The sequence below is a fragment of the Macaca thibetana genome, chromosome 11, assembly GCF_024542745.1.
Source record: "Macaca thibetana thibetana isolate TM-01 chromosome 11, ASM2454274v1, whole genome shotgun sequence".
In the NCBI taxonomy this organism is placed as follows: Eukaryota; Metazoa; Chordata; class Mammalia; order Primates; family Cercopithecidae; genus Macaca; species Macaca thibetana.
In genome coordinates, this window is record NC_065588.1 from 14810510 (window position 1) to 14832879 (window position 22370).

The following is a 22370-nucleotide window of genomic DNA, read 5'->3' on the forward strand; positions in this document are numbered from 1 at the left end:
TCTCCCTTCAGGTCTATTCATATTTGCTTTACATTTTACCTTAGTATTGGGTTCATATATATTACAATTACTACATCCCCTGTTGTATTGACACCTTTATATTTATATAATAGCTTTCTTTATTGTTTCTATACTATTCTTGACCTGAGTCTATTTTATATGATATAAGTACAGCTACTCCTGATCTTTTTGATTTCCATTTGCATGGAATATCTTTTCCCATTCCTTTGATTTCAGTCTGCACATATCTCCAGAGGTGTAGTTTCTTATAGACAGCATGTAGTTAGGTCCCGTTTTTCTTTAAAAAAAATTCATTCAGCTACTCTGTCTTGTTTTTTTTTTTTTTTTTTTTTTTTGAGACAGTCTCACTCTGTTGCCCAGGCTGGAGTGCAGTGGCATGATCTCGGCTCACTGCAACCTCCACCTTCTGGGTTCAAGTGATTTTTGTGTCTCAGCTACCTGAATAGCTGGGATTACAGGTGTGTGACACCATGCTGGCTAATTTTTGTATTTTTAGTAGAGATGGAGTTTCACCGTGTTGGCCAGGCTGGTCTCAAACTCCTGGCCTCAAGTGATCCAACTGCCTCAGCCTCCCAAAGTACTGGGATTACAGGCGTTGGGCCACCGTACCTGCCCTACTCTATGTCTTTTAATTGGAGAATATAATCCATTTACATTCAAGGTTATTATTGATAGGAACATGTTTTCTGTTGCCATTCTTTTAAGTGTTTTTTTTGCATTTTTCTGGTAATTTTTTTATTTTCTTCCTCTCATACTGTCTTCCTCTGTGGTTAAGTAATTTTCTCTAGTAGTATGTTTTAATTCTGTGCTATTTATTGTTAGTGGCTCTATTATAGATTTCTTTCTTTGTGGTTACTATGAGGCTTACATAAAACATTTTATAGTTATAATAAGTTATTTTAAACTGAAAAGAACTTAGCAAAGCAACAAAACACACTACACTTTAACATCATTCCCCCTCCATGTTTTGACTTTTTGATGTTTTAGTTTACATCTTTTTATATTGCCTTTCAACCAATTGTTGTAGTTATTATTATCTTTAATAAGTTTTAGTCTTCATAAATATTATCAGTTTATATACCATAATTACAGTATTATTCTGAATTTCTATTCTTACTTTTAGCAGTGAGTTTTATACCTTCAGATGTTTTCTTGTTATATGTTAACATTCTTCTCTTTCAGACTGCTGGACTCCCATTAGCATTTCTTGTATGAAAAACCTCATGTTGATTAATTTCCTCAGGGTCTTTTTTTTTCTCCCGGTCTGGGAATGTCTTTATCTGTTCCTCATGTTTGAAAGATAGCTTTGTTGGGTACAGTATTCTTAGCTGACAGTTTCTTTTTCTCAACACTTTGAATATATATATCACTCTCTCCTAGTCTGCAAAGTTTCTGCTAAGAGATCTACTGCAAGCTATATTGGAGCTCTATTGAGTGTGCTTTTTTTTCTCTTCCTAGTTTGAATATTCCTTCTTTATCTTTGATTTTTGATAATTTTATTATGATATGATTTGGGGAATTCCTCTCTGAATTTGACTGGTGACCTCTGAGCTTCCTGTACCTGAGTGCTATCATCTTTCTTCAGTTTGAAAATCTTTCAGCTATAATTTTAAAAATATGACCCTTTTCTTTCTCATCTTCTTCAGGAATTCTTATTATATGAAGGTTAGTTTGCTTGATGGTATCCTATAATCCTTTTTAATTCTTCTTTTCTGATGGGTAATTTCATATGTCCTGTCTTCAAGTGTATTGATTATTTCCTCTGATTAAACATGCTATTGAGGCTTTATAATGAGCTTTTTCAGTTTAACTATTATATCCTTTATGTCTAAGATTTCAATTTTTATGTGTGTTTTTACATTTTTTTCCTTTGTCAATTTTCTCATTTTGTTCCTGGATTGTTTTTCAAATTTCATTTAACTTTTAAATCTATACTCTCTTGTGCTTCCCTGAACTCTTTAAGAAGGTTTTTCTGAATTCTGTCAGACATGTTGCAATTATTTGGGGTCTATTACTGGAGCTTTGTTGATTTCTTTTGATGGTATCATATTTCCCTGAGTTTTCACAATCCTTGTATCTTTACATTGATGCTGCACATTTGAGGAGATGGTCACCTCTTCCAGCTTTTACAGTCATTTTTTGGTGGTGTTAGACCTTTAGTGCTTAATAGTGTAACTTAGTCACTGGTCTGCTGTTGCTTCCTGGTCTGGGGAAGCCTTAAGAGAGTGCTAGAATTTAAAGGTTGTTTAAAAGGAAAAAACCTTTTAGTTGTTTCCAAGTGAGAAGAAGATTCCACATTAGCACTGGGCTTTGTGGGAAATCTAACCAGAGATTCAGGCTTTCCTGTGGGTTTTGCCTTTAGTAAGACTGTTGCATCATCCAGTTTTCTCAGTGTGGCATCTCTGCTGATTGGAGCAGAGCAGCTGCAAGGTCTGCATGTCAGTTTCAGCAATCAGCACCTCCGCTTTTCGTCCCCAGTTCACCCCTGGTGTTTCAGCCCACGTGGTCCTCACAGTGGTTCATGAGACAGGACCAGAGTGAGCTTCTTGTGAAGATTCTCAGACTGGTGGGGAAATCAAACTTCCATCTCCAATTTTCTCCTTTTACCTTGTAAACTGTGGGTCTAAGGAAATTATCTGTGAGTGGTGCTACGCCAGCTTGGGGGTGGTGCAGTCTAATGAAGTGGGTATTATGATTCCTAATTTACTGATGAAAGATCAGGAGCTTGGAGACATGGAATACTTTATAGTTAGAAAAGTACGGTACAGGAACTTAACTTTTGCCTTGGTCCCATACTTAGATCACTGCCATCCACATTGTTAATTGGACAAGCTGAAGGAATACCTCTGTTTAAAGGTCAGAAATTCCCTCACGTGTAGCAGGTGATACTAACCTTCAATGTTCTCACCCTTGAGTAACAATGCTAGCTTTGCCATACTTCAAGGTGAGTGAATGTAGTCAGTTTTTCAGTAAGCGCAAGATGATGGGACTGATGTATTCCAGGAAAATGGGCAAAATGGGTAGAAACGCATACACAGTCTTGGGAAACCTTTAGCTTTTATTCTTTCCTAATATAGAGCATATTTTCTGCAAAAATTATGAGTTAAATATACTTTAATGAAGATAAGGTATTTAAAATATAATTATGACAATTTAAAAAATCTTATCAATACAGAAGGAAAAAGAGCCAGTAAACAAAAACAATAAAAACAAACAAAAAATAAATGAAATAAGAATAAAATCTTCTCAAGTTCTAGATAGTCTATTCATTTCTTTTCTTTTCCAGGTGGAAGCTGCCTGGAACAACTGCTGGAATGAGGCTCCAGAGTGGAAGGTAAGTATTTCACTGAGAACACACATCTGATTCATGCAAAAAGTCCATGTTCCAGACAGGCAGCCAAGCCTAAGTACACTTCTGCTTCATTGAGGTCTCAGGAAAATGCAGGCTTTCAGGACACTTGAGGTTGCTGCCTCCGTGCAGCTGTATTTTAATTTGCGTGAGTCCTTACACCTCATTTAGGTTTAAAAATAGGTGCTCTCCTTGTCCGTGGTATTCAGTTGCAAGTATTCCAGAGTGCCTTTTTTATAGCTGGCTACTCGTCTGGGTTTTTGGCTTCTTATCCCTGCCGCCTGTCTTTTCTGTAAAGAGTTGGCAATCATGTCTGAAAATTCTGCTTGCAAACGCTGTTGATTCTCCCTGCAAACAGGGTGGGAAGAGAAAATAGAACTTCTCAGCAATTCATACAGAATATTCCTTAGCTCCAGAATAATCAGTTCAGTTACTCAGTTAATCTTTGAATGCCTATTCTGTACAAGACACAGGAAATCCAAAGAATACGAAATGATCCCCGCCTTTGATGAGCTTAAAAAACTATTATCTCTGCTAGGAAATTAGACTTCAATTTCAAAGTGAAACGATCTGCTGCTGGAATTTGGAGGCATGGTTGGGAGGATCTAGGTTTACATATGCCACTGCAGGAAGGGGAAAAGAAGCAGGGAGGATGCTCGGCCCCTGCCACACAACCCTGAAAACTCATTGGTCCCACACATACTTCACAGTGTGAGTCTTGTTTGGGGAAGGCTTAGAATGGTGGAGGGGGCCACGAGTTTAGAATGGACCTGGGACACTCCAAGTAAGGAGCTAGGTTTCTCATGCCCCAGGGAAGATTTGGCTTGTTTTGGCTTTTCTAGAAGCTTGCCATCTCTCTGGGTCTGCCATCTAGGCCTCTGCAAGACAGAGTTTCTCAACCATAGCAAAAGCCAAGGAAATGGCCATATGGTTGCAGTAACATGTATTGATAGGCAACTGGATGACAACTTAAGTCACCTTTAGGAGAACTGAAACCTGTCAGTTAACCCTGAAACTTTGTCTTCCTCATCGCAGGGAGAACACAGACTTCATATTAAGACCCAGAACCACAGTCTTGGGGCTGAGGCAGGTCCTGTTTTCATTAGACAACTCAACAGAAAGATGAAGACAGGAGTGGAATGCAGAGAGCCTCTTTGCCCCCAGTGTGCACCACTCCTGTGAGAACCAGACAGGCATGAGGTGAACTCTAAAGCGTCTTCTGTTCTCCCGAGCGAGCCTGGAACACAATGCTAGCTTTGCCATTGCTTTATTGCAGGGCAATATAGTCAGGTTTTCAGCAGGGACAAAATGATGACTGGTACAGTCTAGGAAAGTGGGCAGAATAGGTAGAAGCTCATATCCAGACTCAGGAAACTTTTAACTCGTTCTTGTCTAATATATAGTATATTTTCTGCATAAACTGTAAGTATACTTTAATGGAGATAAGACATTTAAAACATAATTTTGACAGTTAAAAATATCATGAATACAGAGCCAGTAAACAAAATGAAACAAATGAAATAACAAAATCTCCTCAAGTTCTAAATAGTCTGTTCATTCCTCCTCTTTTCCAGGTGGAAGCTCCTTCTTGGGATAAAGGATCCAGAGCTTAAAAAAAAAAAAAAAGGTAGTTTTATACTGAGACGACACATCTGATTCATGGAAGCAAGGTCTATGTTCCAGACAGGGAAGCCAAGGCTAAATACTTTTCTGTTGTCATTGAGGTCTCAGGAAAATGCAGGCTTTCAGGATAATTCCCTTCTTGCAGTCTAAGAAGGGAGGTTTCTAAACCTTCTCATGTATAGTCCCTTCTTATGCAATATATGCCACTTGTAAGGCACTTGCCAACTTAAATTGGCTTTAAGTAGTGTAACTTACAAAGCCAAGATCTCTGATTTCCTCCCTGTCCCTGCCACACCCAGAAGCTTACACAGTAGGAGGGGTTGGCAGGTTGAATTTCTGGTCCTTCATCCCGGTCAGCCAGTAGGTAGTCTCATTTCCTCTTCCCTGGTAAGACAAAAGAGTTAGGTACCACGGAGGCCAATGAGTCAGTTCAGCTGTAGACCACTGTTCCCATAGTGATCTGTTTCCGTGACACGTTTCACTTCCGCATTTCTCATCAGTGCCAATATTTAAGCACATCACACATTCCTGTTACGATTTGCATTATCTCTAGACAGATTTTTATTTCCAAGTGCCTTTTTAAAAATAAGTTTCTCATTCAGCAGACATCCTTTTCTTAAAGTAGAGTTTTCTTTTTTTTCCCCAAAAGACATTTTAAAATATCACTCTAGCAACATCACAAGAACTCTAACTTAAAAAGGAAGAAAATTCATCTGCAATTCTGCTACGTCAACAAATCCAACTGCTTGTCATTGTCCATATTTCCTTCTAGCCTTTTTTGCAATAAAGTTTTGTCACAAAACTTTTGCTACAGTTTCCCTATCTTATTACAAACACATGTACATCACAATTAAGAACTCATTAAGTGGCATTTGTGGGGTCCATCTGGAGGCTACGGAATGTATGGAAATTTACTGGAATACTGGAAACTCTGTTTTTGCTAAAGCTGGTATTTGAAAAAGAGATACAAAATACATATTGTCCAAACACAGCCAGTGAACTATTATTTAAAAAAAAAGTGTAATAATATATATCTGTAATATAGATAAATAATTTAAAAATGAATGCTATATATATATATATATAACTGTTATATATTATTAAACTCATTTAAAAAAATAGTGGTTCATTGGCTGTGTTTGGACCATAGTAATCCATAAACCGGTTCTATTTTGGGGTAAATGTTCTTTGTAAAAAATGTATCTATGGAGGACTCAAAAAGCAAGCGTGATGATGTTAGGACACTTACATGAAGGGAGACTTTTCCAAGGTGCAATCAAAATACAAAGGCCAGAAGCACTATGGCTACTGGAGGCAAGTAACTTACAGTTAATAGTTGCTTTGCCAGTTGTGAAAAGATTGTAATAACTTTGGAAAAGCAGCCTGAGAAGCAACTGGAGACATCTGATGGCTTTGGAGGGCAGCTGTTTTAAATGTGAGGAACTGCATGAAGACGCTAGAGTAGTGATTCTCAAATATTAGTGTGGTCATCTTGTTAAAAAACACATCACCTTGTTAAAAATATAGATTCCTGATCTACACCCACAGAGAATCTTGCATAGCAGGCCTGGTGGAGTGTCCAGACATCTGCATTTTAACAAACTTCCAGATGAGGAGGAGGAGGAGAATGGGGCCACACCTTGTCATTCACTCCTTGTGATTCTAGAGCTTCAGAATAGTAAAGCAACTGGCAAGAGAGGTGACCTCAGATCATAGCAGCGTTGTGTAGTAAGAGTAGGGAAGTAAGTGGGGGGACAAGGGTTTTGATTTAAATTAAATAAGTCCTGGACCAGACAGTTTGTAGCTCTTGTGTTTGGAGGAGGAACTGGAGATAAAACCTGGATATGGGAGGGGAAATGGTGGCAGAGTTCAGAATGTCAAAAGGGCTCTTTGGAGTAAAGGAAAATTCTGAGTTCACATTTTTTGGTGGTCATTTCTCTTGCAGAGGATGGAGGGTGCTCATTGTGACGAGTACAGAAAAGGATTAGCATGCTCCTCAACTTTCCTGGCCAAGGCTCAAAGGAGGTGGCCCAAGCGTGTCTGAGGGCTTTTTCCATGTATTGTCTCTGTGGACTCCCTACCTTTAAGTACGTTTCTCCTCTCACTTCATACAGGAACTGGCACTCAGTTCTCTTCAGAATGGCTATGGTGGAGCCACTCACATGAATTCTCAAAGCTGGAAATGCAAAATAGATAAATAAAAATCTCAGCCATTACATGGCCTATTTGTTTTCCATTGATTCAGGATATCAACAACACCTGAGATAAGAATCCTAAATCAAGAAGAAACAATTGTGGCTATTTTAGTGAAAGAACACTTAAAAATAACATCAGAGAGATAAGAAATGGTATAGTTTGGATATTTGTCCCCACCGTAATCTCATGTTGAATTTTAATCCCCAGTGCTGGAGCTCTGCCCCCTCGCCAGGTGTCTGGGTCACAGGGGTGGATCCCTCATGACTTGGTGCTGTCTTTGTAATAGTGAGTTGTCACAAGATCTGGTCATTTAAAAGTGTGCGGCACCCGCCCCCTGCCACTCTCTCTCTTGCTGTTGCTTTCGCCGTATGAAGTGCCTGCTCCGGCTTTGCCTTCTGCCAAGAGTGAAAGCTTCCTGAGGCCTCCTCAGAAGCAGATGCAGGCACTATTCGTACTGTACAGCCTGCAGAACCATAAGCCAATTAAACCTCTATTCCTATAAATAACCCAGTCTCAGGTTTTTCTTTATAGCAATGCAAGAACGGCCTCACACAAGAAATATAATTTCACATGGTAAGAAAGAAGGCCTGGCATCAGTTTTCAGGGCCCTGAGTGATGGGGATCCCAAGGTTTTGCTCCATAGATTCGCATTCCAGCTCAGAGTAGTAGCCTGAGGGACCTCGTTTTAGATTTGACTGGTAGTGCCAAGCTTGGGTGTTGGAGTCTGGCTTTGGGTGCCTGTGGAAAAGTTCCAGTAAATAGCTAAAGACTTGTGGGCAAGGTGAAGATTCGGGAGAGTCGTGGGGTCTTGATTTTCTCTAATTTCCTTCTTCTGGAACATTGTTATCCTTTGACAAAAGACGTGGTGAGGGCACGCCCATTCACAAGTCCATTGATGTGTACCACCTTTCCCAATATAGGGGCCTAATAGCAATACCACGAACAATAACAACAGTAAGAATAACGACAATCCCAAATTGTATACCTGCCATATACCATGATTGCTAAACGCTTAACATGACATCATCCCAAATGATTTCAGAAACCCTCCTGGCAAGGTTGGTATTCCAATTTCAATTTATATCTTTATCTTTCTGAGGGCTAGAAGGATCAGGTAGCTTTCTCCCCAACTTATAAGGATTAACATAATTTCAATCGTAACCCGTGTGTCTGACCCCGACCTTATCCTTTTCCTTGACGGCATGATTTGCCAGGACAAACTAGTATCAGATTGTCAGTACACTACCAAAATACCATTCTGCCTCCTGTGGTTTTGTAAGCTCCAGCCATGTCTACCAATGCTTTTTTTTTCTCTTCTATATATTTCTACTACTAGCACTGTCATCAGTATTTATTGAACATCTACTTCATGCAGCACATTGTGCCTCTACCTTGCCAAGCAAATGCAATATATTCCTTTGTATATAACAAACGCTTAGATTTTTCTTTACTACAATCAATTCTCAGTTGGGCATGATGGCTGTTGCTTGTAATTCCAACACTTTGGGGGACCAAGGCAGGAGACTTCCTTGAGCCCAGGAGTCTGTGGCCAGCCTAGACAACATAGGGAGACCACATCTCTACAGAAAAACTTAAAAATTTAGCTGTGCATGGTGGCATGCCTGTAGTCCCAGCTTTAAAAATTTAGCTGTGCATGGTGGCATGCCTGTAGTCCCAGCTACTCAGGCGGCTGAGGTGGGAGGATCACTAGAGCCGATGAGTTCAAGGATGCAGTGAGCTGTGATTGTGCCATGGCACCAAAGCCTAGGCGACAGAGTGAGACCCCATCTCAAACAAATACACAAAAATCAATTTCCAGAAAAATCGAATATGCTTTGGGAGGCCAAGGTGGAAGGATTGCTTGAGGTCAGGAGTTTGAGACCAGCCTGGGCAACATGGTGAGACCCAGTCTCTATTAAAAATTAGCTGGATGTGCTGGTATGTTCCTGTAATCCCAGCTACTTGGGAGGAGGCGGCCAGGAGTTCAAGTTTACAGTGAGCTATGATCATGTCACTGCACTCCAGCCTGGATGACAGAATGAGAGCCTATCTCTAAACAACAAAAACAAAAAAGGAAAATAAGAGGGAAACAAGAATGTGAACCAGGGTGTATAGTTCTTACCTTGCCTACTGATTTTTAATTTAACTTTCATATTTCTATGGTAAATGCCATGACTATTCTAAGTAGAATATCCCCGGATTCATTGTATATGAGCCAAAAATATAGACGCAGTCTAAAACTGAGCAAAAGTGGAAGAATAAAATAGTTATCAGTAAACAACAACAAAAGCAAATGTAGCAAAAGCTGGATTGACACAGGTTTGTGTTCAGCTAATGTGAAGAATTATTCTACATCTCACTGGCACTTTGTATCTACTTATTGTGCATTTTATCTCACAGTCGCCCTCTGCTGGAAGACAGAATATTTGTCCTCTGAGAAAAACAATCTCCCTTCTTACGGAGGCCAGTGGATTCCATCCTAGAGGCTGTGTTGACTGTATCTCCAAATAGACAATAACGAGGCATCTTGATTCCCACAACTCCAGCAGCGCAGGGACCTGAAATGAAGGACAGAAAGCAGGAAGTGGAGGCCATAGAAATTGCAGAGTAGAGTGAAGACAGGTAAGCCTCTCTGCATGGTCACAATCTGAATGCTTCCTGTCATGGACAAGTGGCTGACGATGTGAAATGTGAGCTGGGACTTTTGCTTTAAATGGATGAATCCAATGAAGCATCATTATTCAATGCATGCGATCATAAAGTATTTTGCTCTCACAAAGAAAACGACATTTGTAGCAAATAGAAAGGCATCCAGAGTTCCAGATCGCAAAGGTGATTTTAAACAGAAGGCTCTTGGGAAGGATGAAGATGAGCCCCACTGCTTGCTTACTATGCCAAACCACACAACCCTGAATTTCACACTGCTGGAGGGCACTGTAGACTTGAAACTTCAATGGCTGAAATTTGTTTTATTTTTATTTTAAGGTGGCATTTCTGGGATTGGTGCCATGACAATGGAAGACAGAAGACAAGACAAAGGCATAACCTTCCTTAAGCATTTCATGGACCGGGCGAATGCAGCTGGATGGGGAAGCCTGTGGCACAAGGAGGTTCTAACAAGCAGAACAAAAGCCCAGGCTAGACTATGCACTGTGGGGTATTAGGTAGGAAATAAGGGTTATTCAGTCAAGCATTTGCATAGAATGACTGAGTGCAAGGAGTTAACAGTTTTAGAAGTTAAAGATTAACTCAGAAACTGCAAAGCTGGGTTTTAAGCAATGCTTTGCAAAAGATTCATCTAGATGACTTCTGAGTTCCTCTTACTATGTTTTTCTATAACACCTGTAACTCTTCTCAAATCTTGACGTTCAAGACTGTTGAATTAAACTAAGTTTGGCCTGAGGCTGCCTCTTAGGGGTCCCTACAAAACAAACTGCAACCTAGCTTGACACATAAACAAACTAAAAGCCTAACTAGGGTATACTTATGTTACCGATAGCTGAGTCTCAGCCAATCGCAGTAGCTGAGCTTCAGCCAGTCACAGGCTGTCAGCTGATCTGACCTTGATCAAATCAGGGAAACACAGAGCTGTGACCAATCAAGTTGTTTCTGTCCCTCACTTCTGTTTTCTGTCTATAAACATTGCCTGCCCACCTTGCCCATGGAAGCTCTCTGAACCTCTTCTGGTTCTAAGGGCCATCTGATTTGAAAATTGTTCTTTGCTCAGTCAAACTGCATTAAATTTAATATGCATAAATCTTTTCTTTTAACAAGGCTATGCAACTTTCATGGTCTTTGAAAGCGACTCATGTACTTTCTGTACTACTGCAGTGGCAGGGAGGGGAGGGGGCATAAATAGTATAGAAATTTCACCAGCTGTTTTTTATTTTCCCTGGTAGATAATCTAATCCACTGAAGATACTATAATATTTTAGTGGGAAAATATATTGAAGTTGGGGGTGGGGAGAAAGGGAATGGGGAGGAGATAAATGAAATCATAGGTATGGTGATTTAAATAGGAGTCCAAAGCTTCTTGTTTTTGTACATGTTATTTCAGCAGTCAGTGGTGCCCTCAAAGGTCTTGTTCTTAGAGCTCTTTAGGAACTGGGTCTGAATATCTCAGGATGCATAGTGGGACCTCACATTTGGCAAAAAGAATTAAGAGTAAACGTGAAGTCGATCACACTTGAAGACCTTTTATCCTTTCTGATTTAGTTGGTGCCCAGCAGTACATGTGGTTCCCAATTTGCTAAAATGCTCAACTCCATACCAGAGTGAACGCCAATGCGAATCCATATTGGGAGGCCAGGAAGATGCTCCAGCTCAAAGGTCCCCATGAAGCTGAGGATTTCCAAGGCCATCTTGGCAATGTCTATTGCATGCCGATTGCCATTTCTCTTAGGCAAACCACTAGCCACCATGTAGGCATCACCAATGGTTTCCACCTGTGGAAACAGTTTCTCATGAGTGGCTCTGCCCCTTTGAAAAGCATAGACATTAAACAGAAGTAATTAATCACATATTAAACACAAAAAGTGATTTGGGAACACAGTATGAGCATAGCCCTTTACACTTTTTCTGGGGCCAATTCAATCAGTTCTATGCTGATTCCTTCAGAGTTTTTATGGTTAATGGGTGATAAAATTGCTATAAAGGAATTTAGCCATTTAAAAGTACTTCATAAGTATATAAATTGTCCAGATGTGGTGACAGTTCTAGAAATGTTCAAATAAATAATCTGAATGGTTTTATGTAATTTGAGGAACACCCTTAATTACCTGAAAAATAATCCTTTAGCAAATGTCAACGTACTATTTGACAGAATATTACATTTTGTAATGTGTAATTGTACACATTCTTGTAGTACGATTTTCTATTTATTATAACCCCAGTGTCTTCTCTGCTTCATTTGCAGTCAGCCTAAACACTGCCCATTTTTTTGGAGGTGATTTAAGAGTATGCCATTTTGTCTAAATTTAGTACTTTAAATTCATTCCTGCTGAACTTCCTGTTGTACCTTTTGTGCTGCTGCTTAAATGGTAATTTTGACTTTTCACTCCTCTAATTCTTCTACTTCTCTTCACCTTTAGCTCAGATTCAACCACCAATTCACTAAATGTGAAACTAGAGAGGACAAAAGTAGTAACAGAAACAACCAATTCAGGCTCTGATGACCTTGGGTTGTACAATTAATGGTTTCAGCCTGTTAGGTGATGTGGTTACCTTGTAGACATCATGATGATCAACAATGTGGTCAAAACTCTTATAGATGTCATTAAGCATGTCCACCACTTCCATGGGGGTGCTGTATTTGCAGATAGTAGTGAAACCTACAATGTCACTGAAGTAGATTGTAACTTCCTCATATAGTTCCGGCTCTACAAAGCCTTTCTCCTTCAGAGACTTTACCACTAGCCTAGATGAACAAAGGAAACAAAATGCCTTCAACTTCAGCAAATTTTTTCTTGTTTCACATAAATCTTTCAGATAGTAGTGACTGTCTACTAGAAATTCTAGAATTTGAGACTTCCAGTGAATTGAGTGAATAGGAAACAAAGAGAGGTTGCTTACATCATATACATGAACATATTACACACATACACATATAATAAATGTTGTGAACACAGATGAATATAAGCAGGTTCAACATTAACTTAGTGTTTGATTATTAGCCCTAATACACATGAACAGAGAACTTTAATAGCCTCAAAACTCTCATATATACATACTTGCCCACTTTTTGCTTCTCTATTGATAATCAACTTCTTACAGATATGGCTCTATATGCAGAGGCTGAGGAGAGTGTGGTATTACTTAAATCACCACAGGTATCAGATCTGAATTTCCCAACAAAATTGATAGTTTTACTTTCCTGGAATATGTAACACGGCATTGCTTAATATTACTATGAAATAATTATGAAATTAATATGATTTATTACTATGAAATAATATTACTATGAAAAATTACTATGCATTTAAAGAACCAGAGTTTGTTTGATACATTTTGAACCAGATTTGGGTCATTTAAAAAGCAAAATTAATCATGTAAATAAATTACGCTAAAATTGTAGAAGTCAAATTAAAGCAACTTTTAGAATATCTTTGGTGAATGAGGAGCAACATATCAGATTCAAGATTGAGGAAAGAAAACCAGAAGGGACTCCATACTTGGTGTGCCAAGTTACCTCTTCATTGAGAAAAGGGAGTGGAGGCTGACATGAAGTGGGATGTTCCCTGTCTGTCCTTGGCATCACTTTGTAGTGGCCCTGAGTATGGAACCACTAGAATCAGAAACTGGAAGCTGGGAGGTTCCACAGAAGTCATTGAAAATAAATCTTTTATTTTTACAGATGAGAAAGCTGAGTTCTAAAAAAGTATGATTTCCGTAAGGTCCCACAGCCCATTAGAGACAGAGCCAGGATTAGAACTCAGGAACACTTCGGTCGCACCCACCAATCTTTTTTTGCACTATACTCCCTGCATAACCCAGGCCTTGGATATTCAGGGAGATGGGGAAGATTTGGAGGTATGCTGACTGCAGCAAAGGAGGTGGGCTGTCCCAGAAAGAAAACAACCAATCAACCACAAAGATTTCTAACACTCATTTGGAGAACCTCCAGAGCATCTGGAGAAACCTTTTTAATTGGTGCAATGACAAAACTTGGAACCTTTGAAAAACATTCCTTTGCTGTGGCTTGGATTCCTAGGGACACATCTGGAGTGGTTGTTCTTGATGTGCCCTGTATAAAGTGCATAGTATTTTGGAGGCTACATAGACGCAATGACAAAATTGGATATTCTGCCATATTTGCAATTCATTGTACTGCTTATATCTGAAAAGTCATATGAGTTTGGTGATATGGTTTGGCTCCGTGTCCCCACCCAAATCTCATGTTGAACTGTAATCCCCAATGTTAAGGGAGGGACCTGGTGGGAGGTGATGGGATCATGTGTGCAGATTTCCCCATTGCTGTTCTTATGTTAGTGAGTTCTCTTGAGATCTAGTTGTTTGAATGTGTGTGGCACCTCGCCCTTTGCTCACTCTCTCTCTTGCTGCCATGTGAAGAAGGTGCTTGCTTCCCTTTCACTCTTCCACCATGATTGTAAATTTCCTGAGGCCTCCCCAGCCATGCTTCTTGTACACCCTGTGGAACTGTGAGTCAATTAAACCTGCTTTCTTCATGAATTACCCAGTTTCAGGCAGTTCTTTATAGCAGGGTGAGAACAGACTATTACACTTGGAAAATAGTGTGTTTTCCAGAGAGAGAAACTCATGTTGTAAATAAATGAAGGAAGGGCTGGGACTTAACATGATGAGCTTTGATAACAGGTCGTTGCTGACATAGATAAAATTAGTATACAGAGTGGATCTCTTAGAAAGTCTTCCCGTAAGAAAAAACTTCTGGCCAGGCACGGTAGCTCAAGCCTGTAATCCCAGCACTTTTGGAGGCAGAGGCGTGTGGATTACATGAAGTCAGGAGTTTGAGACCAGTCTGGCCAACATGGTGAAACCCACTCTCTACTAAAAGTGCAAAAATTAGCTGGGTGTGGTGGCAGGCACCTGTAATCCCAGCTACTTGGGAGGCTGAGGCAGGAGAATCATTTGAACCCAGGAGGCAGAGGTTGCAGTGAGCTGAGGTTATGCTATTGCACTCCAGCCTGAGCAACAAGAGCAAAACTCCACCTCAAAAAATAAAATAAAATAAAATAAAAATAAAAATAATTTAAAAAGAAGAAACTTCTATTTTAATGTATTTACCCCAAGGGGTACTGTTCAAATAAATGTTTAAGTGATATCTGGTTCCTACATGCAGTCTTAAGTTTATTTGCCCTCTGCTACACGTATTTCTTTTTGATTCTTCTAGTTATTGCTCATGCATGTTTTAGTTTTATCTTGCAAATATAATTTTTACATGAATAACCAAAGTGAGCTGTGTGGAAACCATGATGTATTGTAGCTCCTGAAGAGGCTTGTGTGATATAATCTTTGGAAATCCAATAAAAACATCTACCAACTAATGGTCCAAGTGGCATATTGAACTAAGGCTAGGAAAAAAGCTGAAATGGTGAGCCAGCTGATTCAAATCACTTGAGTGACATTACTGGTTAAAACCACCGCCAGTGAAACCCTGGGAAGGCAGCCAGATAACCAGGATATTGTTTTTGTCACAACTCAGCATTAAAGACCAGGCAAGGAATTATGCATTATGTACCCAACATTTATGGAGCTCTGATAGAAATTATCATCCTTGAAGCGAGTAGGAAGGGTTCCCTACTGTTCCCAGGGACTCTGAGGGCTCATGGGTTCTGCCCTTCTATCACAAGGTTACGAGACACCACTTGCCAAGTGTCTTCCAACTCCTTTCCCCCAAGCTGTGATCCGCCTCCTAGTTTTCTTGCAGGTGATTTGACTTTCAGAGGTTTGAGATTTTGAGGTCAGAGTTGCTAAAGGAGATCAGGGACTCCAGCTTGGGCCTCTTGGGTAGAATCCCATCTCTGCCATTCACAGGTGACCTTCAGGACATTACTTAGTGGAGTACAAACTGAAACAAGGCTTAGCAAAATACATGCATTTTCAAACCAATAATCTACTGAAGAATATATAAAAGGAAACAAATCCTATATAGACACAACGAAAAGCAATGCTAGAAGGATATGCTGAATATTTCAGCTCCCACATCAGCAAGATTTGCCTTACCTTGGAAGCAACATAAAGTTAAGTCTGTCAGCCCTGTCCCTCTCTGCCTTGTATAGCTGTGTCCTTTCCTCTACCAGATGTTCCAGGTTTCGAGAATATAGCTGTAGACGTCGGATCAAGGTATCCATATAGCTTTCATTTTTTTGGTCATGAAAAAGTCTGTAGGTAGTAATAGATAAAGAGCTCTTATATATTATTAAGAAAATGTGAACATCCAATAAAACAATGGACAAATATGATGAACAGATAATTAAAGAAAAATAAAAGCCAACAAACACAACAAAAAAACTCAACCTCGTCCAGGCACAGTGGCTCACGCCTGTAATCCCAGAACTTTGGGAGTCCCAGGTGAGAGGATCACTTGAGGTCAGGAGTTTAAAACCAGCCTGACCAACATGGTGAAACCCTGTCTCTACTAGAAATACAAATATAAGCCGGGCATAGTGGCGCTACTCCAGAGGCTGAGGCAGAAGAATTACTTGAACCTCGGAGGTGGAGGTTGCAGTGAGTCGAGATCGTGCCAGCTACTCCAGAGACTGAGGCAGGAGAATTGCTTGAAGCTGGGAGGTGGAGGTTGCAGTGAGTCGAGATCATGCCACTGCACTCCAGCCTGGGTGACAGAGTGAGACTCTGTCTCAAACCAACAAACAAAAAACCCAACTTAACCTCAGGAAAAAATAAGATTAAAAAAGGGAAAACAAATGTAAAAATGATGGTAATCAGTGTAGGAGGAGGAAATACATACAGTACAAAACCTTCCTGAAGAGCAATTTGGTAAAAGTCTGTCACAAGCTTTAAGAATGCATATACCAATCAGCTTAAAACTCTATTTCTGAGAATTATCCTAAGGAAACAATCATGAATGTGTTTAGAGTTAACAACAAAAAAAGTCACAGTATTCTTTACAAGAGCAAACATTTGAAAATAATCTAAATGTATAACAAAAATGTAGTTAAAATATGATAGGACAATGGAACATTAACATTCTAATTTGTATCATAAAATACAAATTAGTATTGTTGAATACACAGAAAGACATTCACTCTGTATTATTAAGTAAAAAAGTCAGTTTATAAAATAGCAAAAATGATAATCTCAATTTTAGTTTTTGAAGACTGGTGGTCACCTATTGGGAAACAGGTGATGTTTTACTTTCTTGCTTGCTTATTTATATTTTCTAAAATATAAAAGAAACAATTTGCAATAAAGGAAAATCTTTTGAAAGCTGGTCTAGAAGTGATAAATGAAAGTGTAGGAGAAGGACTAAGAAAAGCCAAGCCAAGCCTCATATTAGCTCCTCAGTACAGAAAGCCAGGGTCCTGACACCAGAAGCCTAACTCTGGATTATTTTGTCAGATCGAGGAGACTGAGATGAGATGCCAGCTTTGTGTGACAGTGGGTGGTATGACAAACCTTGGTGCAGAGGTCGGGGAGAAGACACATTGAGTTCTCCTAGCATTGTGAGGATCAGAGATAACGTTCATAACGTCTAAGGCACAATTGAAGGTGCTGAATAAATCACAGTCATTTTACTGTTGCAACAATAACAATCACTTCTGATCTCAGGAGAAGATGGCCTGCATCATCATCCCCTGGGATGGGGAGAGATGTTTGTTAAAAATCCAGTACAGTTTTGTGCCCTACACCAGACCTATGTGACTGAAAATTGCTAGGCTTGGAATGAAGAAACAGAATCTTTTAACAAGTTCCCCAGAGAATTTTAACTTGCAACTGCCAGTACAGAGTCTAGTTGGGTAGAATGGATGTGGGAGCAGTTGTAAGAGATGAAGTTGGGTAATCTCACTCTAGGATGAATTGATTCAATTAAAACAGTTTCTCACCTTTGACTGCATATTTTAATCACCTGGGAGCTATTAAAAATCCTGACACCAGCGTGTACCCTAGACCAATTACATCAGCCTCTCTAGGGTAAAACCCCAGTATCAGTATTTTTAAAGTTCCTCAGGTGATTCCAAGCTGCAGCCAAGTTTGAGAACCACCACACACGTTAAAGGCTGAGTGTCAAGGACCCAGTGTCTTCATGAGCATACATTTTATCAGTCACACATAAAGTCTCATCTGGACAGGACAGCGAAGGAGAAAAAAAAAGGGGGCTAGAATTAATTATTATTTCCTGCTCCATTCCCACAACTGACAGCTTAGTTCTACTAATTAATGACCACATGTTCATTAACTTCACTCCACCTCATCTCCTCCAGCTCTAGACTTTTACTCTCATTACGTATCTGAATCTTTTGACCTAATGAGAACTACAGAAAGACCTGGAAAAAATCATAAAAATCATCTTGTTCAATCCAAATTTTCTAACAAGAAAAGTGATACCCAGTGAAGGTAAGTGTTTTGTCTAACGCCCCACAGCAAACTCTTATCAGATTTTAGTCTAGAAATTGGATTGCCTAACTCTTAATTCAGTGTTATTTTTCTCATTCTGCAGTGTATTAACTGAAAACATGGGTTATCTAGAAATTAATCTCACCAGATAATTATGTACTTTTCTCCCCCACCTTGAATTATGCTCTGATTCATGACATGTCTTAAGTACCTAGGGCCAAAGCTGGAGATTTTAAGACTTTAAGATCCTAAGAACATGCCGACCTTAAGAATTGTCTAGGAGCTTTACAGATTCTCAGGACTCACGCTACACTTCTAAATCCTAATTACCCACAGAAGGACCCAGAAGCTCTATTTGTAACAGACAAATTTATAATCAGCTAAAGTTTGCTTTTTAATCAGACAAGTTTTGACCTTGACTATTTAACTTTTCAAGTGATTATTTCCCTGGGAAAATGGTCTGATAGTCTCCATATCATTTTAATGTTATGAAACAGGTGTTGGTTGCAACCTGGAATTTTTCACTGGAATAGACATTCTTATTCTTAGGTGCCACTGAATGTCAACTACAATTTTTTTAAAACCCTGAAATTAGTGAATAAAAGTAAACATTGCAGCAATACCCAAATATCTTGGCAAGTGTAGTCTCAATTTTTTTGAAATCTGGTCTCTTTTCTGGATCTTCTTCCCAACAGCTTTTTACAAGTAGGTACACCTGGAAGAAAACAAGGACAAATTAGCTCAGTGGATAGTAAACTAAATCAAGAGAGAATTCTTATTCTCATTGATGGGAGTGATTAAGGCAAGGAATAGTTTAAAAATATCTTCAAGTCTGTCAATGCAGACAAGAGATCCCCAGCTCGCTGGTTTCTGTCTCAGGCATGACCACCTGCATTATCTGATCCAGTTATTCCCTTGGGTGAAATTAATGAAAAATGTGATACCAATCTAGAGGAGGACAGGTTGATAGGGGAGACTAAGTGAATTTACAAGAGCTTGCAAGGTTTACGTTGGAGAGAGAAAAACGTAGTGAAGGTATGGCAGGCCTCCATAACAACTGTTTCAGTACTGACTGCATGGTGAACTTAAATATTAAAAGCCAGCGCCCTTATACAAAGGCTGGAATGTAACAAAAGTCCACCAAGAGTTTTGCGTAGGCCTTTCCTGGGCCTTAAAGCATGACAGAATAACGAAGGAATTCTTAACAGGACCCATTTAGGATTAAACAAGTTTTATTGGGGGTCTGAAGAAACTCCCCAGACCTCCACAGAGAAGTTTATTGGGCGTCTGAAGGAACTCCCTAAACCTCTGTGATTTAGCAGGAGACAAGATAAGGGTAATCATCCCAGCACCTGGACTGACTTAGATTAGGTAAACTTACTGAGGCTCTAGAAGAAGGTCTTCAGGACTCAGACCTTAGTTATAGATTAAAAGAAGTTAATCACGCATGTCTTTAAATGAATGCATACTTACAGGTAGACATATAGAAGGTATAGAAGCTCTGAAAAAAATTGTAATTTTCAGTTGGTCTGGTGATAATTTCCAGGCCTTCTCCCTATAACTGGTTACAGAAATAAAAACTCTTTTCCTCCTCAGTTCATCTACATCTTGTTATTGGGCCACGAGAAATATCAGCCCAACCCTCAGTTTGGTGGGGGAACAAAGGCTCAGTGAGTATGAGGCAAATGGCTCCAAATGAGAATAAAAGCCCTACTGTCCATGGTTCTAACTTATAGCAAACAATAGTATCACCTGGGGAACATCTGCACAATTTCTTATGCCTAAGCCCCACCCTAAGTCATTCTGATTTAATATATTTTGAAGTGGTCTTACTAGGGTTTCCAGATTTAGCAAGTAAAAGTAAAGGACATCAAGTTAAATTTGGATTTCAGACAAACGATGAATAATTCATTAATAAGTATGTCCCAAATATTGTATGGGCAAAGGGCACTCGTAGATTTTTAAGCTCTTCAGGTGATTATAATGCACAGCTGCAGTAGAGAAGTGACATGGAGAGAAGGAGGTATGGAGGAAGAGGTAGGGAGACAGGAGGAAGCCCATGGAAACCTCATCTTATCTCCTACCACCTGTTTGCAGCTTTTTTTGTTTGTATCAAAATGTGTGGTGAAGACCATTTGTCTTAAATAAAGTTTGTTTTTCAGTCTGTCTAAAAACAAGATCATAACTGACACTAGATGCAATCCTTGTCCCTGTACTTTGCCTGAACAATTCCCTGGGAAGGAGCTAGAGTCGCGGTATAGCCTGTAGTTGCCAATATTCACCACTAGATGATGCTCCTGCCTTGGTAAGTCATCTGCCGACTCCCTTAGAGCAGTAGAGGCAGAAACAACAAACAACTGGGCCGATCCAGTGCCACAGAGTGAAATACTGTCAGCCCTCTGTCTCCATGGGTTCTGCATTCAGGATTCAACCAAATGGGGATGGAAAATATTTGGAAAAAGCTGGATGGTTGTGTCTGTATTGAACATGTACTGACCTTTTTTTTTTCTTGTCATTATTCCCTAAACAATACAGTACCACAGATATTTACATAGTATTTACATCATATTAGGTATTATAAGCAATCTGGAGATAATTTAAAGTACATAGGATAATTTATGTAGGTTATATGCACATAATATGCCATTTTATATCAGATCCTTAAGCCGCTGTGGATTTTGGTATCCACAGGGGTTCCTGGGACCAATTCCCTATGGACAGAGGGATGACTCTACCGGCTGTTTCTGGGCATTGCTGAGTGATCTAGTTTCGACTCTGTATTCTATTGGCATCAGCTACTTGACATGAAATTTTATTCCTCATTTCTAATTCCAGAACTGTCCAACTACACAAATGAATTAAAGACGATGCTGTTTTCGTGAATAAGGTTTTAAATAGTTGGATACACTCAGATTAGAAAAAAAGGGCCTGAGAAAGGATATACTGATTGTATGGAGGAATCCTGGAATTCAGAAAAGCAGGAGGAAAGAAAGGAATGAGGAAAGAAAGGAATGAGGCTAGGAGCAGCTGTATTTCAGAAAGTTGTATTTCAACATACTATTACTATTGAAAAAGAAAGGGAAGGGGAGAGGTAAAAATGGCCCACTCATGCCATGCAGAGTCTGGCCATAAAATTCATCTGGCAGTGTCTTTGTAAATGGAAGGAAAATGTTTCTATTTTTATCCCACAAGAAACAAAAGATGTTTTTATTTAAAGATAAATATCTCTTAAAATACTTTACTCACTACTTTCTTGGATTATTAAGGCTCAGGTAAAATGCTAAAAGGAAAAATAATTAGAAATTTTTCACAGGGCTTCAAGGCCTTTTTGAGGGACTGTTTAAAAAGCAAATGTAAAGAGCTTTTGCTCCATTTCCTTCAGAGGAAGGATAAAATGAGTGAAAGTACATTTCTCTATTCTTTCTAGATGTTGGCATATTTCCTTTTAAATCATTAGATGGTACTTATAAGTCTAGTAAGTATTCCACATGCACACCTTGTTCATTGAGCTTATAAAAATTGAGAATGACCCCTGCCTACTGTAGCCAGTGCCTGTACACACCACTAGGGAAATAACCCACTAGGGAAATAACAGACCCACTGACACTGCTCACAGATGAGTAAATTATGTGGAGACTACACTACTGCATGCACCCAGAATCAAAGCCAGAGTGCCTCACCCAACCAGTACTATAGATACATCTTCAGGAAAAAAGTCCTCCCCTATGAAAGCAAATGTTAAAATTTGGAAGAAGTAATTGTTACACCAGATGCACAGATATCAACATAAAGACACAAGAAGTATGAAATAGCAAGGAAATATGACACCTCCAAAGAAACACAGTAGTTCTGCAGTAACAATTTCCAATGAAAAGGAAATGAATAAAATTCTGGAAAAATAATTAAAAATAATATTAAAGGAGCTCAGTGAGATACAGGAGAATAAAGAAAAATAATACAAGAAATAAAAAAAAAACCCTCAGGATATGAATGAGACATTTACCAAAGAAATAGATAACATAAAAAAGAATAAAACAAACTCTGGAACTGAAGAATTCATTCAATAAAATACAAAATACATTAGAAAGCTTCAACAATATGCTAGATCAAGCAGAAGAATTTCAGAACT

At 39.2% G+C, this 22370-nt stretch overlaps 1 protein-coding gene across 1 annotated transcript in view; it reads right to left on the reverse strand.

Moving 5' to 3' along the window:
- Nucleotides 1-3117: 3117 nt before the first annotated feature.
- Nucleotides 3118-22370, reverse strand: part of GUCY2C (guanylate cyclase 2C) — an 81814-nt gene continuing 62561 nt past the window's right edge. Inside the window, exons 20-27 of the mRNA XM_050749367.1 lie at nt 18865-18956; nt 15890-16048; nt 12413-12605; nt 11460-11634; nt 9649-9747; nt 7075-7169; nt 5301-5377; nt 3118-3718 (exon numbers count right to left, since the gene is read on the reverse strand). Coding sequence (XP_050605324.1) covers nt 3544-3718; nt 5301-5377; nt 7075-7169; nt 9649-9747; nt 11460-11634; nt 12413-12605; nt 15890-16048; nt 18865-18956 — 1065 coding nt within the window. The 3' untranslated portion in view covers nt 3118-3543. The remainder of the gene's footprint in view (nt 3719-5300; nt 5378-7074; nt 7170-9648; nt 9748-11459; nt 11635-12412; nt 12606-15889; nt 16049-18864; nt 18957-22370) is intronic.